Genomic DNA, 16,198 nt, shown 5'->3' with positions numbered 1-16,198 from the left:
AACCATATATATTAAAGAAATGGTTAAAAAATAACAGATGCATGCTGTTTTCAGATTTATAAACCAATTTGTACGTCAACAACCATTTACTTATTTATTACTCACAAGACTGCCAAAATGCCCTTCAGTCATTAACTTTTTAAAAAATATTACATTACGTCTATACCAGGTCTGAAGGGACTAACATCTACAGATTTGTGATGAGAAGGATCAGCTAAGAATGAAGACGGCACGCTGTCCAAATGCGTGCGGAAGAGGGGGGAAAAAGGGACAGGTGGAGACTTTCTTCTTCACTGCCTGCTCGAAATGGCTCATTCTATGGACGCACTGCACAAAATTATTTAAAACTTCAAAGGAACAAGTCAAGTTAATCAACACTTCTCATCTAATTCTCTGTGGCAAAATAGGGAAAGCTGAAGAATGAATAGGGCTAAATAAGCATGCCCAGCTCTGCTGCCTCACAACTGCAGGAGCAAATCAATAGCAGCTGAATGCCATCTGCTTCGGGCAGCAGAACACCACCAAAAGTGTGAGCCATGCATCTTCCCGTATTGAAAGGTTATTTTTATGCGAGTAAACAATTCATCCTCTTCCTGCACGCTTGATGCTCATTTACCACATTAGATCAATACAATATGCAAAACAACAAAAAATTGAATCCTAAGAGTGGTTCTGATGCCAGCGTGATGGCTAATCAATATTCACACCACTCAGTCAGACACCAAGTAGGGAACGCTTCGTAGTGAGAAATGCAAATGATTTTAAACTCCAATGCTAAAATTTAAAACATTTACTGGTTGCTTATAAATGAATATATACAGGCAGACGGACAGTATAGAGACAGCAAGATCAGATCATAAGATGTCAATTTGATACAGTAGTAGTTTATAAAGTGAATTGTAAATTAACAAATGCACTAGCACCTTATTAGTCATATACTGTACAGTTTCGAAAACCATTCTTCTGAATCCGAAAGTATTATTCTTAATACCTATGGTATGGTTATATGTCAATGAAATGCTCTCTAGAAATACTATAAAAGTAGGGTTTGTAAACATGATGGAATATTTTGAAATGTCACTTTACTGGGTACTGCATTTGTATTATCTTTCCCCCAAGCACATTTCCATTAGTAATACATCAGCTTTTACATAAGTAAAGAATGTGTGTCACCATATCATGTGTCTGTTTGGAGGCATCATAGCTCTGAGTGAAACTATCCAACCTGTAGTAGTGCATAATAGAAAAGGCAGAAATTTCCAGTGCATGCACTGTTAACCACACTGAACCTGTTACAGCTCTAAAGGGAATTGTTTGCCTCTTATTAGATTTTCTACAGCACAGCCATAAGTGATAAATGTACTGCTGTATTCACTGTCAAGTTAATCAATGCTGCCAAAGTTTTGTTGACCTAACAGCAATCCATAAAGCGAGCTGCGTTTTCTGTCTCCCTATGACATCTCAGTCCACAGTGGGGCTATGAAGTCTGAAGCTTCTTCAAAAGGGAATGGTGTTTGAAATACTGTCTACAAATTGAAATACTGTCTTTAAAGCAGCCAATTGCCGTGATGCCTTGCCTGTCTAAGAAATTGTCTAAAAACCATAGTCACTCAAATGGATCCAGTTTGATGGTTAAAACACTGGCAAATCGATAACTTCACAGATGATAGAACCTTGTCAAGAAAAAAACATGCATGTGCCTTCAAAAGAAAACCCTTGTTTCCAGAAGTTACTGCTCTAAAGCATTAAGGAAGCAAACAATTCCAGGGAAAGTAGTCTGGTGCTGAAGAGAAGTAAGGCCTTCTTCTCATGTGCGGTACTGTCATTCAGAACAGCTAAGCAGACAGAGGCAACTGCTGAACAGTCCCATAAAACAAATTGCTGCCACACTTTCACAAGCAATTATAGTCTTATGAAATATGAATTGCAATTGATTTTTCTTCCTAGGGTCATTCCATAGCATGTTTGATGCACTCCATGTATTTATTTGGACAGAAACCTGACATTTTTTTTCAGTGAGACGTTAGAAACGTAATCTTTCTGCAATCACAAGTAATTCATTGTGGCTTCTCTTCGGTGACACTTTTCTTTCCCAACCGGGAAAACGAGGAATGGTTTGATAAAGGCACAGAATAGTACAATTACTGAAAAAGGCAACACAACCTGCCCAGCGAATACTGATTAACCTTTTTCATGCTGATGACAAATGAATTGTATCAACTCTGTAAGACTGCATTCATCAATGCCATTCTGCACTAAGTTCCCCATTTTGCTGAAAAATTACAAGTTTGTACTAATAAAACCAACCTTGCCACTTTAAAGTGTAATAGAGTTTATATTAAGCCATCTTTTGACCCCTTTACATTCTTATTAACCTATAACCCACAAGATAATTGTTGGGGGGGGGGGGGGGGATACCCAATGTTTTTTGTGTGGGTATCCACAAAACAGCATATGCTGCTGTTAAATGTAAAAAATGACTTTTTTGGCATGATGTTGTCTTAATGATTAGTTAGGATGGGTAAAAGTAGTATTTCAGGTCCTGCAGAATATACAGGTTATATTCTATGAGCTAAGCAAATTAAGACATAAAACCAGATTTGGATTTGGATCCAATGCAATAGATTCAATGAAAAACAGAGGTCCCCCTGGCTTGCAGATCAGAGTTTCCCTGCACTAGTCACACATGAGCTATTTTGTCATCTCCCATTATGTGATGGGAGTGAGTGTTACAAGTGTGTCTTACTGTGTGTATTTTGTGGCTAGCTCTAAAGTCCTCATGTTTGAGTTCAGAGTAAAACTGACAGTTATTTCACTGTAGTAAGACATTCTATTCAAATACATTTGAAGGATAATAGACGTTTTACACACACAATATTTTAAAAATGTATCTGCTTCTGGTCTTTTTCATCAGTATTACCCTTTATTGTTTCCTTATCTATATCTATACAGCTGCATACAAAGTTTTAATTTTTTACTCTTCTCCAAAACTTTATATATTAAAAAAATTATCTGATATGTTCAAAAACGTACCCCACAGCAAGATATGACTTTTGACTATCCCCACTGCCTTTCAACGGTTTATCAACGTATGACTATACTATTACTATTACTTACGTTCAAAGATGAGAAATGTCAGCATTATTAAATAATTACAATGCCTTGCACAATTCAGAACCTTGTACTGTTTTCACACTTGCAGTCATGACACTTCAATTAATGTTGTTATACAGTATACAGTATAAAACCTTCGCCCCTTCGATTATATTAAAGAAAAATAGAAAAGTCATTATAGCATAAGTACTTAAACCCTTTGCTGTGGCAAACATTAATTTAAGTCACAAAATAGCTGTCCATGTGCAATTAGAGTGATTCTCATGATTTCACAATAAACACATCTGTCTCTGTAAGGTCCCTTGGTCAGGTAGTGAATTTAAATATTCAACCATGAAGACCAAGGAGGTTTAAAAACAACTTAGAGATAAAGTATCTGAATAGCACATTTCCGTAAGAAATGGAAGGTGCACCTTATCGCACAGAAGGCATCTAGATCTGATCCTTTGATCAGCCAGCCAAGGAGGAAACATAGGGATGCAACTGTGACTTTGAAAGAGCTCCCATCAATGGCTCAGATGGGAGAAGATGTCCATGAGTCAACAATATCCTGGTGACTCTACAAAGCTGGTCTGTATAGGTATGTCATAGTGGAAAACCCATCACATAACTCACATGCAGTTTGAAAGAAAGCCTTTTAGTGATACTGTAAACATATGACAATGGTTTTATGCTCAGACAAGACAAAATTAGAACTTTTTGGTCTATGCTCGAAGTGTTATATCTGACACAAACTCTACATACTGCATCACTCAGGCAACAACACCCCTACTGTCAAGCATGGTGGTGGCAGCATTATGTTATAGTTCTGCTTCTCATCAGCAGGGACTGAGAATCATCAAGACTAAGAGGAACATAGAAGGAGCAAAGGATTGCCAAATCCTAGAGGAAAACCTGCTTCCAATCTAAAAAAGGGGCAAACCTTCATCTTTCAGCAGAACAAAGATCCAAAGCTACACTGGTGTGGCTGAAGAATGAGAAAGTATTAGGCACCAAACCAAAAACAATGTGTCTGCAATAACTATCAAAGGTGCTTCAACCAAATACTGGGTTCACCTGTCTAAATACAGTATGCAATCAACATATTTCAGTTTTATCTTGGTTTTTTGGTTATATTTACTGTAAAATTTCTTTTAGCAGTCTTCAGTCTGAGCATTAAAATTTAAAATAAATACTAAGTTTAAAAATCATTTTGTAATTTCACAAAATGGCACACAATAAGAAGAGTAAACACTTTTGCAAGGCACTGTATTAAACTGTCAAAATCTCAAAGTGACTGTTGCAAGAGGACACTAAGCCATTACAGGAAACAAATATTTGAACTGCCAAATAACTTCACTGTAAATCACTAAACTTAGTGAAACAGAGTACTAGTCGATCACCAATAGTACCTTTTTTTAATTAACTTTGTTCTTTGTCCTGTAGTAGCAAAAAGGTATTTTACTTTTTATTTTTGGGAAAGTAGTTTCAAAAACATTTAAACACTCGATCCCTGATCTTAATAGTGTTTATCATAGTTTTAATGATCTGCTTTCCCTGCTTCATTACATTGATTTTTCTACCTTGGTCTAACATAGCCATGAAAAAGGGTTAATAAATTAATAAATTCAATGATGTTGAACAAACATCTATATTTGATTCTAAGTAAAATGGAAAATATCAACATGTAAAAAGTCAATGATTTGAAATGGGTTACTGCACCATTTGCATTTAACCACAGTAGCTTTCTTGACCTTCAGTTTCGGCTAGATTTAATTGCATGCAATTAATCTGTTCTAGTATTTGATAGCTTATTTATCAGCTAGGTAAAGGCTGAATTAATGGGGCTTGCAAGATGGGGGTTCTTTTTAATTGGAAACATCACAGCGATTAGCACATTGCATGCTCTACCAATTAAGAACAATTTGGAAAAGTGGTGTTTTTGTAACTATTGTCTTCTTGATTAGATTTTAGAAGAAACAGACAAAATAAATGACAATGCAATGCAATAGTACTGGTAAGAATAAAAACCCAACAGCCAAATTACTTACTGTGAGAAATGTGCAATACCCTCATCAATTTCCTTGTTTTCTTACATTTGTTTCACTGTATCTTTGCCTCTTCAGTTAAAAGGCAATGTTTCTTGGAAAAAAGCTTCTTTCCACACCAGTCTCTACTCTTGAATCGTCTTGGAAAATAAACCAAATCAACACAAGAAGGAATTATTTTTCTTGATTAAGTACCCAGTGTCCCCTGGGGGACAAAACAAAGCAAACAATTAATCTTTTCCTATTGGTTCTCAGAAGCACCTACATTACTTAAGTGCAAGATAGCCTGGTACCTGTAGCAGGCAGCCCACAGTAATTAGACTTGGCCTGAAAATGAATGGACTCAAGTCAGAGTGCCTAATCTGCTGAGAGTTTCAATTTGACAGCAAGGTTACTCTGGTAATAGCCCCTGCTTGGGAAATATGGTTAAAAATTACTAAACAACGAGTGCATAATTAACAAGGCCTGGGATTTTATATATACTAAGTAATTGGAAAGAATTAGCAAGAGAAAAATACATTAATCTCAACTACTAACAAAGTGTTTAATCAAATTAAGCATGGGGGTCACTGTTCATGGCTGACTTAGCTGAGAGAACCTTGCCTCATTTAAAAAGATAAAAAAAAGGAAAAGCTTTGTTGCACCTGTGTGCCTTCTGATATTGATAAAATGGCAAACATGGTAGAAGGGGCTGCAGAATTAAAAATGAGTCCTGCAGGTCACAGGACCTAGGCATTTTGACATAATGCCAAAGCACTAATAACTAAAACATTGTCGCTATATATATAACAAAACATACTGTTAAAAATATCTTCAGAGAAAATATTTTTTTAAAGACCTTACTTTCACTCTAGATTATAAAAAGAGTGTATATATATACACACATGCATAAATAATAAGAGAGAATACAGTACCTGGCTAAAGCATTCAGACCTTTGTAGGGTTTTTACATTATTGTTTGAAAAATTGAAACTAATATTTGTTATATATACTATACTACTACTTCACACATTCAAGGAAAACAAACAAAAAAGAAGCTAATACATAATTAACATGAAAGAAAATGTAAATAGTTATAATTGAGTAAGTATTCAAACTCTTTGATGTGGCAAATCTACAGTACTGGATATTACTTTAGGAGCACATAATTAACTTGCCAAGACACAAATTACTTGATTGGCCTCTGTGTGAGATTCTAGTGGTTCTCATGATTTCAGAATAGAAACCGTTTCAAGAAATTTCAAGCAAAGACTTAACTATAAACACTAAAGAGCTTTCAAAGCAAGTTAGGGATCAACACATTGAAAAGCGCAGATCAGGAGAAAGGCACAAAAATATTAAATTCTCTGAATATCCTTGTGTGAACTCAATCATCAATAAATGGAAGGAGTATTGTAATACCTAGATCACACCTTCACTTTAAACAAGCAGTCAGACAAGCATTACAATTGTTGCAACCCAGCACAGCACATTTCCAAATCATCCCTATAGTCAAGTGGTGGTGACAGCATCATGTTATGAGATACTTCTCCTCAGCACGGTCTGGAAAGTCTGAAGGAAAAATGAATGGAGTGAAGTACAGGCAAATACTAGCAGAAAAATGTGTTTCAGTTTGCAGAAGACTTGCAGAAGAAAACTCACACCTTTCAAAAGGACAGTGATCCAAAGAACCAGGCCAAAGCCACAAAGGAGTGGCTTAAGTACAACAAAGTGAATGTCCTTGAAGTCCTGATTTAGGAACTGTGGACAGACTAGAAAACTGCTGTCCATAAGTGATCTCTAAGCTATCTGAAACAGTGAGAGCAAATCTTCTTTAAAGAATATCCACCAAACCACCACTGCATAAAGTTGGTAAAGAACTCCCCAAAAAGACCTACAGCTTTGTAATTGCTGCCAAATGTGCTTCCACCAAATATTGAGATCATGGGTCTGAATAGTTATGCAATCAATATATTTGAGTTTTTTCTCTTTAGTTTTTGGTGACATTTACTGTAACGGCTTATCCCTGAAAACCTTCACTTTGAGGTTTCAGGGTTTTTTAACTTAATATTTTATTCAACTGTGATTTAATCCCTTTGTAATTTGGGACAGCATATGAAGAGTCTGCATACTGTACATTTGCAAGGCATTGTACAAATAAAAAATAATCTGAATTTTTTAAATGTCCTTACATTTTGAAATAAGGCCAAGATGTAGAGATTAAATGTTTTGATTACAATAACAATAAAAAACAGCAATAATACTGCAAAATGCAGTGTCTAAGTAAGAAAGATAATTCTAAAAAGGGTAGAAACGCATTGGAATTAAAGTAATGGAGTGATGTACAGGTATATTACATTTCTGTCTTTCCTACACCAATATTCTGATAAAAATATCTGTAAGTTTATTAACCAAAAACGCTAATCAAATGTGTTACTTGTTATTAATAACAGTTCAGAGGTGTCCTTTTCAATCAGCTTTACTTCATAGCAAGACCACCAGTGCCAGTTGCAGAACCTATTGATAAATAACAGACACAGGATATTGTCCTACATTCCCATGCTTGCTCTACAAACCTGTAGACTCTAGAGAATGTGAACACAGCTGATAGAAACAATGATGGATTTCAGTTATTAGCAGATCAAAAAGATGGATGGTATTCTGCTTTCCCCAATCAACATCATCATCTAGATCTATTTAAAGATACTCTGTGTGCTAATAAACTTAGTTAAGCCTTTGATAACATCAGAGCAGAATAATCTGCAGCATTACACTGCATCTGTATTGATCGATAAAATCACTTGTACGGTGAAGGCACTAGTACACACTGACAATCCAAGTCATTAATATTATTTAACACGGTTTTCACCGGCTTTAATGAGGAAGAAAAAACAGTTTATCTTGTACTAGATTTAGCATGAAATCTCTCCTCTGCCACCTTTAGTGGAAGCAAGAGGAGAAAATAAAAGATAAGATCACCCTGCAAGTTGCTTTCATTTTCTGTTAAGAAGTAAATGGTACTTTTTTCACCCAGGTTGGTGCTGACTTCAGTGGTGGATCCATCCTTCTTGTAAAGCTCTTTGAGATCTTTCTGGGCAAATAGTATTATACAATTGTAAGGTATTAATATTTAATTTCCCAAGACTCACTGTTTTGAAGTGTCTTAAGTAACTATTAGATTTTCACTAAAAAGGCATTATCACATGAAAATTGCTCAAGTTTTAATTTTTATCCCAAAATAAACATATAAACCGCTGTGCAAAAGGTATCTTAAACACAAAGATGAGTTACAACATGCTTTTTATTGAGCATCAGCAATTAACAGCCTCCTCAACTGTTTTCTACTAATATAAAAACTTTGTATTACATTAATGCAGCTTAGTTTGGGTGAGAAGAAACCAAGTTGATAAGTTAGCAATCTTTAGCTCACATTGAACAGAATCTTCAAAAATGTGATCACAACAACTCAAGTTAAACAACACAGGAGCTGCCAATACTACCTGTGTAGTACCCAATCCATCACGATTACGAATCAGATCTAACTGACTCATTATCAGGTGTTTCTTGTCATTGACCTTATTGTTCCTTTCTTCATATTCTTAAAGCTAAAAGGCTACTTTTCTGTGCTACAAATTATAGATCAGAATTTAGCTTACAATAAACTTGCTAACATTTCAATACATTTCTGCATAATGAAAGAAATAAAACTGAGTGGACAGAGCAAAACAAAGCAAGATACGGGCTATTGACCCCATTCTAATGATGATTACTACTGCATGTAGTACCACGATTCTAATTTGTATTAATTACAAACAATGTACTGTATATGCATTTTTTAAACTGAATATTTTTAATCAAAACTAGAAAACTGAATGTTTCATTGAGTGACAGAACTTTAATGTCAATGTTCAATCCTATAAAGAAAAAGAAATAACTAAAATATGTTGATCGGGTAGGTATTCACCCACCCTGGTGGAACAATACTTAGTGAAAGCAGCTTTGACTATAACTGCAAGTCTTTTTGAATATGTTTCTACCAACTTTGCACACTAGGTTAATGCAACATACACCGATTCTTCTTTGCAAACTTGCTAAAGCTCTGTCAGGCTGGACTCGGGATTGTTGATGAACAGCTATATTGATGCACTCCACTGAGTTTCAATCAGATTGAAATCAGTTCTTTGGGCCACTCAAGGACGTTTACTTTCTTCTTGTTAAGGTAGTCCAGTGCAGCTCTGGCCTCGTGCTTTAGGTTACTTTCCTGCTGAAAGGAAATTTTCATCCCAGTTTCAGATTTGAAGACTGAAAAAAGGTTTCATCTAAGATTTGCCTGTACTTTGCTCCATCCACATTATCCTCAGTCTAGACAACCTCCCAGTCCCTGATGATGAATAGCAGCCACATAACAGTGCAGCTACCCACCAGACTTGAAAGCAGGGATAGTGTTGACTGGGTGATGCACTGTGTGGGCTTTGTGTCATGCATAACATGAAAGCAAAAGTATTACTATGGCATATCTACAATAACTTGGCCACAAAGAAAAGATGGCCCATATGGGCGAGTTGCAAGAAAGAAGTATTATATACTGTACAAGTGCTAGCCACAAAGAACAGCACATCACCATGTCAGCACTCTTCAAACTCTGCGGTGGCAGCATCATGATGCTTCTCATCAGCTGGAACTGGGAATCTTTTTGTAATCAAGGGAATACAGCATAAATCATTTGTAAATCCTAAAATAAAGCCTGCTCAAGTCAAACAAGAATCTAAAATGAGCTTGAAAGTTAAGATTTTGGTCAGACAATACCCAGAAGCTAAAACCTAAAAACAAAAAGAGTGCATGTTCTTGAGTGGCCTGGTATATGTCTTAACTTGAATCCTATAGAAAATGTATTGAGAGGTTTGGTAATTGCTGTTCATTTCCTACCCCAATGAACTTGTCTGAACTTGAGCAATATTTCTAGCAAGGATGGAAAAAATTACACTATCCCACTGTGCAAAGACGGAACAGGCTTGTCCAAAAATACCAAGAGTGGTAATTAATGGTGCCTCCATTAAACAAAATAAAGTGTGTGAAGTAGTGGTTAGAGCTTAGGATTCGCAACTGGAAAGTTGTGGGCTCGGATTCTGGGAGGGGCACTTGAGCATTGTACAGTACGTCACTCCGATAGCGCCAACAAAAGAGGCACAAATGAAAACTGCTTTGGATTGGAGTGTCACACAAATGAACAATTTCATGATTTTTTACATCTGTGACACTGCTGAAAAAGAATGAAATTGAATCTGTAGTATACTACTTCTTTATGGAGAAAATGTATATGTTTGTATTGAAAAATGATCTGAAGAGTGAAAGCTCAAATTACGCTGATATACCACAGGGATCTATACTAGGATTACTGCTACTCCTAATTTATATCAATGATCTAGATTTCGGTGTAGTCATTAAACTAGTGAAAATTTTCAGATTATAACAAAACAGGAGAATTAGCAAACACCACTGAAACAGCAAATTAAATTTAAGAAGTCCTATGACTAATGACTAGTGCCTAATTTTGCATGCAGGTAACCAGAATTGACTATAAATACAATTAAATTTAAGAGGATTTTTTATGATACAGTACTTGTATGATGATACTTTATTTTGATCTTCTAGATAATGTGGGGAAGAAATAAAAAGTCAAAATGTTAGGATATATCGCAAAAAGCATTTTGATTTAAGGGATGTTATGTTAAAAACATTCAATGCATTAAAGGGATCTCATTTAGAATATTTTGTACAATTTTAGTTATAATGTTAAAGAACATACTGCTGCTACGAAATCAAGTAATCAAAACTCTTAAACGCATTATTATAGTCATACCCTGTGGGCTTTTTCAACAGCAAAACACAAACAAGAGGACACAACTTGAAACTGTGCAAGTGCATTTAAAACCAGCAACAGGACACAATTATTTACATAAAGGGTGGTGAGAGTATATACGTTGCATAACCATACTAATGAATCCAACTATAAAATGGGCCAAATGGGCTCCCATTATTTGTAACCTTTCTCACAGTATACCCAGTACTGACTTATGGGCCTAAATACTTACTAGCATGGAATTAATTAAATATACTTTTTAAAACAATTTTATACATTGAACAATCTTCAGATAGATCATTGTAGTTTTGGTTCAAATTATTATTGTGAAAGGGATTTCAAAGATTTGGATGTGTTACTGGCATTTCCACATTCATGTACCTGTTTGTTTCTGCCAGTCATTTTATTATAATTATATACAAAGTATTATTTTAGAGCTTTGTTGTAGTCCACGCCACATGTGTTGCATTAAGCATTAAGCATCTATAGATGAAGCAGATATAGAAGATACAGAAGCAGATATAGAAGCAGTATACATGTAGTATACTGTTTATGAGCATTAAACAAGAAAAACTGGTCCAATATTTGGAATCCCAGGTACTAAGATACAAACATGAAAACAAAAAACCTGTTCAATGTATAGCAAGTACATTTTCACTATATATTGGAAATGAACATTGATTTAAAAAAATAAGTAAAACAGTAAAAACTAATAAAACAGTAGAAATTGTAACATTTTGGAAATAGTATGCCAGTACTATTTTTTGAAATTATCAATTCCATAGCACATCATATACTAGAGAGACCATTCAAGATACAAAAACACCTGAGAGGAGTAACTGTGACAGAAGCTGTTACAAGACATCAACACCTAGACCTGTGACACCATGACAGTGACAAAAATCGGCTATTATCTCATCACAGTCTGTGTGTCAGAATTTGTGGCACCAGCAGTCTGTGCTGTAAAGGTGTAGTGCCCACGCAACGGTAAATCAATACAGCTTTTGAAAATTCAACGACTGCTGAAACCTGCATCACAAAACCTAATTTGCACTTCAAAATTTAAGGCAACGCAGATGAACAAAATTATATTACAAATCCATGATCACAGGAAATACAGTATATTGCCTCGGTACTGCTATTACAGGATTAATACAAGTTAAAACTTTATTGTTTTTCTGAAAAATTTAGAAATAAATGTGATTAATTTTGGTATCACTTCTCATCATCAGGCTGAAAATATGCTGCATTAACAATGGCATTATAAAGTTTATATTAAAAAGTCTTTTTAATACACACTTAATACATTGAATCAAACAATGTATCATGTTATCAGATCTTAAAATATAATGAAGTCAAATAAATATGTAATGAATTCAAAGCTTGAAATCCTTCCTGAAATCATGAATAAAATCTTCAGAAAGAAGAAGAACCTATCCAGAAGAAGCTGTGGAAGTTATAAAATTTGAGAGTGCTCTAAATCTCCTAAACAAGCTGGGAGCTATACCTGCAGGTATACTTCCAGTCCAAGTCGTCTTTGCTCCAGGACTTTGGGAACCCAGTTCCTCACATGCTTTGATGGCATCTCAGGTGGTTTTATAAATTTTTTAAGCTGAAATAATGAAAAAGAAAGTCATGAAACCTCAGAAGAATAATGAACAAGCCAATCTCAAAAAAATGATTGCCACCATCAGCACTATGCTGCTTTATTGTTGCACACAATTATTATTGTTGTTAAAATTTCATTCTGCTGGGGAAAATCTTCCTGTGCCTGCTCTTCACTGACAATGAAGCGATGCTACAGTTCTAAGCGTAACATTGCATGATACAGAGTACCTACGGTTTAAAGACACCAGAAACACACATTTACTTTCAGTGTACCCATTACATTTCTCTTTACCTTTCTATCTTTTATTGCTGGTCATTTGTTTTATTATTTTTTTCTTTCTTCTCCCCTCTCAGCTCCTCAGCAAAGAGCAAGTTGACATCATTACAGTTACTGGGGATTGTGACAGTCAATAATGAATTGCTTCAGATGAATGAAGACAAACCTGAGACAATCTGAGTTTCCAGTAGGGCTGAGCTGCTTACAAGATAAATACTCTAAGGGTGCCACTTCAGCCAATGATTAACAATCCTTCTTGCTCTGTGTGGACCTAGTACCTCAGCCTTACAGTCAGTCACGAAGCAGGGGAAGGAGGTATGGAAACTGCTTACCTTTTTATGCAGTGCATGGAATTCACTGTAGCGCTTTTCGACTGAATGCTGCCTTCCACTCATCAGAACATCAATTTTAAAAACCTGAATAGGAGAGAAACAAAAAATTAGGCTTAAGAAATATAAAGCATCTTTTAATCTTTGAAGCATTCAAAGTTAAGCATACTAAACATTTGACTTTTACGTGCAGTACTTGATGTTAATGTTTATGACCTCAGCCAATTATAATTCTTCAATCCCACTGTCAAATAAAAAACAAAATGAATGAGCTCATAAGGCACTAGTAATTAAACACCATTAAAGTAAATGAACTTACATCTACAAGTAAGGTTGTTTTGCAAATACAAAACTACACTAAAAATGTACTATATGTGCTGCATCACATTTCTTAAGCAATTCATTGAAAACATTAGCTAAAACAAAAAAAAGTGAAATAGAGACACATAATAAAGGTATAAGGGGAACTTTTCCCTGTGTGGAGTAACCGAGGAAGTCTATAATACACACAATGCATGTCTGATGACAGAAGCAGTATGTCTTCAGGAAGACAATAAATGCAAAAAGTACATTGCAGGTTAATTTCCTCCTAACCTGCATATTCATCTCCAGACTCAGCTGCACACATTCTGGCAGTTATAATACAAGAGGGGGATGGCAGCAAGTTCATTTTCTAAACACGATGCGCATGACAGCTCCCCCCTCGCTCTGCACCATCCTGCTGGAGGGTGAAAGGCCATAGGAAGGCTCTCTCTAGATGCACTAATTACAATCCACTGACATGACATTTCTGTGTTTCTGGGGTCGCCAGGTCAGGATTCGAGAACAGATGAAAGAGAACACTGAGGAATGGCTATAATGCACAGCACAGGCACAGATGAGCTCTGCGGCATACGTTAGCTTCACAAGACAAAGCACAAAAGGGACTTCAGAAGCACATATCATCTCACAACAAACAAAATGCTTCAGTTTGACAGTGACCAAGAGTCAAAAAGCAATATTGAACCTAATATCATTGTTCGATTACGTACATTAAATTCTTCCAATACAGCACCAATAATGATACTGACAAATATGTCTGTAACAAGCACAATAGACCTGCTACAGTATTTCAATAAGAAATTTGAGCACAAACAAAAAAGTTAATATGAATATTAGAGATTATTGATATATCTGGCAAAGCATGGTAGATAATATTTCCAAAACCCAGTTGGAGGCACACCACATTTTTAAATCTCAAAATTTAAAATTTGCTATTGTCTCTTAATACTTAAGTACAATTAAATTTACACATAATTATACTTGTGCTGTGTTTAAGTATAATTTCTCCATAACTAATATACAGTAATATCCTAGATGCAGCGTCTCATCTGGAAGTGAGAAGTGACATGCTCTCTCCTCTGCTTAATATCAGGGAAACTAGGATAAGCTCTGGCCTGAAGAGTCAATGTGGCTTGGATATGAAAACTACATTTATATCTTATGCCGGCGTCACACTACACGACTTTTCCTAGGAAATTTACATAACAATCATTTACATAATCGTAAGAAAATCACAGCGAGTTGTAGAGAGTCACAGCGCATGCCCGTTACCATCAGTTGTGTAGTGTGACACCCCCAGCGACTCAGTTTGAATCAAACTGGTTTGATTTTCTCACAGTGAGTCGCAAGTCGTAGGGGTGGGCAGTGAGCCAGATGTGTACTTGTGAGATAACGCGCCCATTATATTACACGTTATAGTGCAATACTAACTTGTTTACATTATTTGTTTTAAAGGTGTTCTATATTTTTAAATGTTTTATTTTTTTAATTTGTTCCATATTTATAAAGAAGAATGATATTTTTGAAGATGATTATTTGTGTCAAACAATGCATGTGTAACATTTTTCAAGATGTTTACATGCTTGTTTCCATGTTGTTTACTTTCGTGGGGTGCTCCTCTTGTGCTCCACGTTGATTGGCTGCCAAAATGAGGTGACCTCGTGGTACTTTCGCAATACGAGATTTGGAACCGTGATGAAAAGTCGTGAGGGAATCATGTAATTAGTCGCCCCCTGCGATTCCTAGTCGTATAATTTGACACCCTCTAGAACAGAAAAGGCAGCGAGATTCAGCAACTGCATTCATTAAATTTGACATGCTCTCCGGTCTAGAAGTCGTGTCGAGTCCTGTAGTGTGACGCTGGCTTTTGATAAACATACTGAAATTAGTAACAACACAGGCTGCATCAATCTGCATTTAAAGGTGTGTGGCAGACTAGTTCAACATAATTTAGGAGCTTCCTAACGGATAAAAAGTAATCCAAAAAAAAGTTAAAAGTAGCCAAACTTCTACATTAAATAATGGACATAAAATAACAAACAAATGCAAAATGTAATCATGTCAAAATGCAGTATAAAATCAAAAATAAATCTGGCTATGAGATACAATTGAAGTAATCAGTGCTAATGTCAGTTTGGCAACAACATTAACCCATCTGCTGATTTCAATTTGTGACCATTAGTTGAAGATTATTTCAATAAAATCTCCAATTACTTTCTTGGTGAAAACATCATTACCTATATTTTATTTTTTGGTCTAATGAAAAGTATGTTAGTAAATCCATTTCTCTTGCCACTAATATTTCTAAATATGTTGCCTGGAGTTGGACAGGTATTTAAAACAATCAAATGCTGTACATGCCTTGTTTAAATATTTTTACCTTAAGTCTGAGGATCTGGAAGATTAGCTATCATTAATCTTATAATTATGATTTACAAACTTTATTAAATGTTTCAAAACTAAGAAAAAATAAGGTTTATTATTAAACATACAAACTTTAACTAAAATGTCTAAATCACTCTTGTACTCTTAAATCTGAATAATTTGTATTGATGTGACATGCATTATAAGTTACTGTTCTTGGCAATGTGCCCCGGAAAATACTTTACACATTATACAATGTTTTTTTTTAATGAATTAACTGCTTCAAGGCTAAACCTCTGTTGCCTTAAGACAAAAAAGA

At 35.4% G+C, this 16,198-nt stretch overlaps 1 protein-coding gene across 1 annotated transcript in view; it reads right to left on the bottom strand.

The window, feature by feature from the left end:
• snx24 (sorting nexin 24) overlaps positions 1–16,198 on the bottom strand; it is a 48,867-nt gene that overhangs the window by 7,768 nt on the left and 24,901 nt on the right. Inside the window, exons 2-3 of the mRNA XM_088911093.1 lie at positions 13,198–13,281; positions 12,488–12,592 (exon numbers count right to left, since the gene is read on the bottom strand). Coding sequence (XP_088767219.1) covers positions 12,488–12,592; positions 13,198–13,281 — 189 coding nt within the window. The remainder of the gene's footprint in view (positions 1–12,487; positions 12,593–13,197; positions 13,282–16,198) is intronic.

This window comes from Atractosteus spatula, chromosome 3, assembly GCF_055471065.1.
Source record: "Atractosteus spatula isolate fAtrSpa1 chromosome 3, fAtrSpa1.hap1, whole genome shotgun sequence".
Lineage (NCBI taxonomy): Eukaryota > Metazoa > Chordata > Actinopteri > Semionotiformes > Lepisosteidae > Atractosteus > Atractosteus spatula.
Note: the sequence above shows the minus strand (reverse complement) of the source record. Positions and strands in the feature narration are given on the sequence as shown.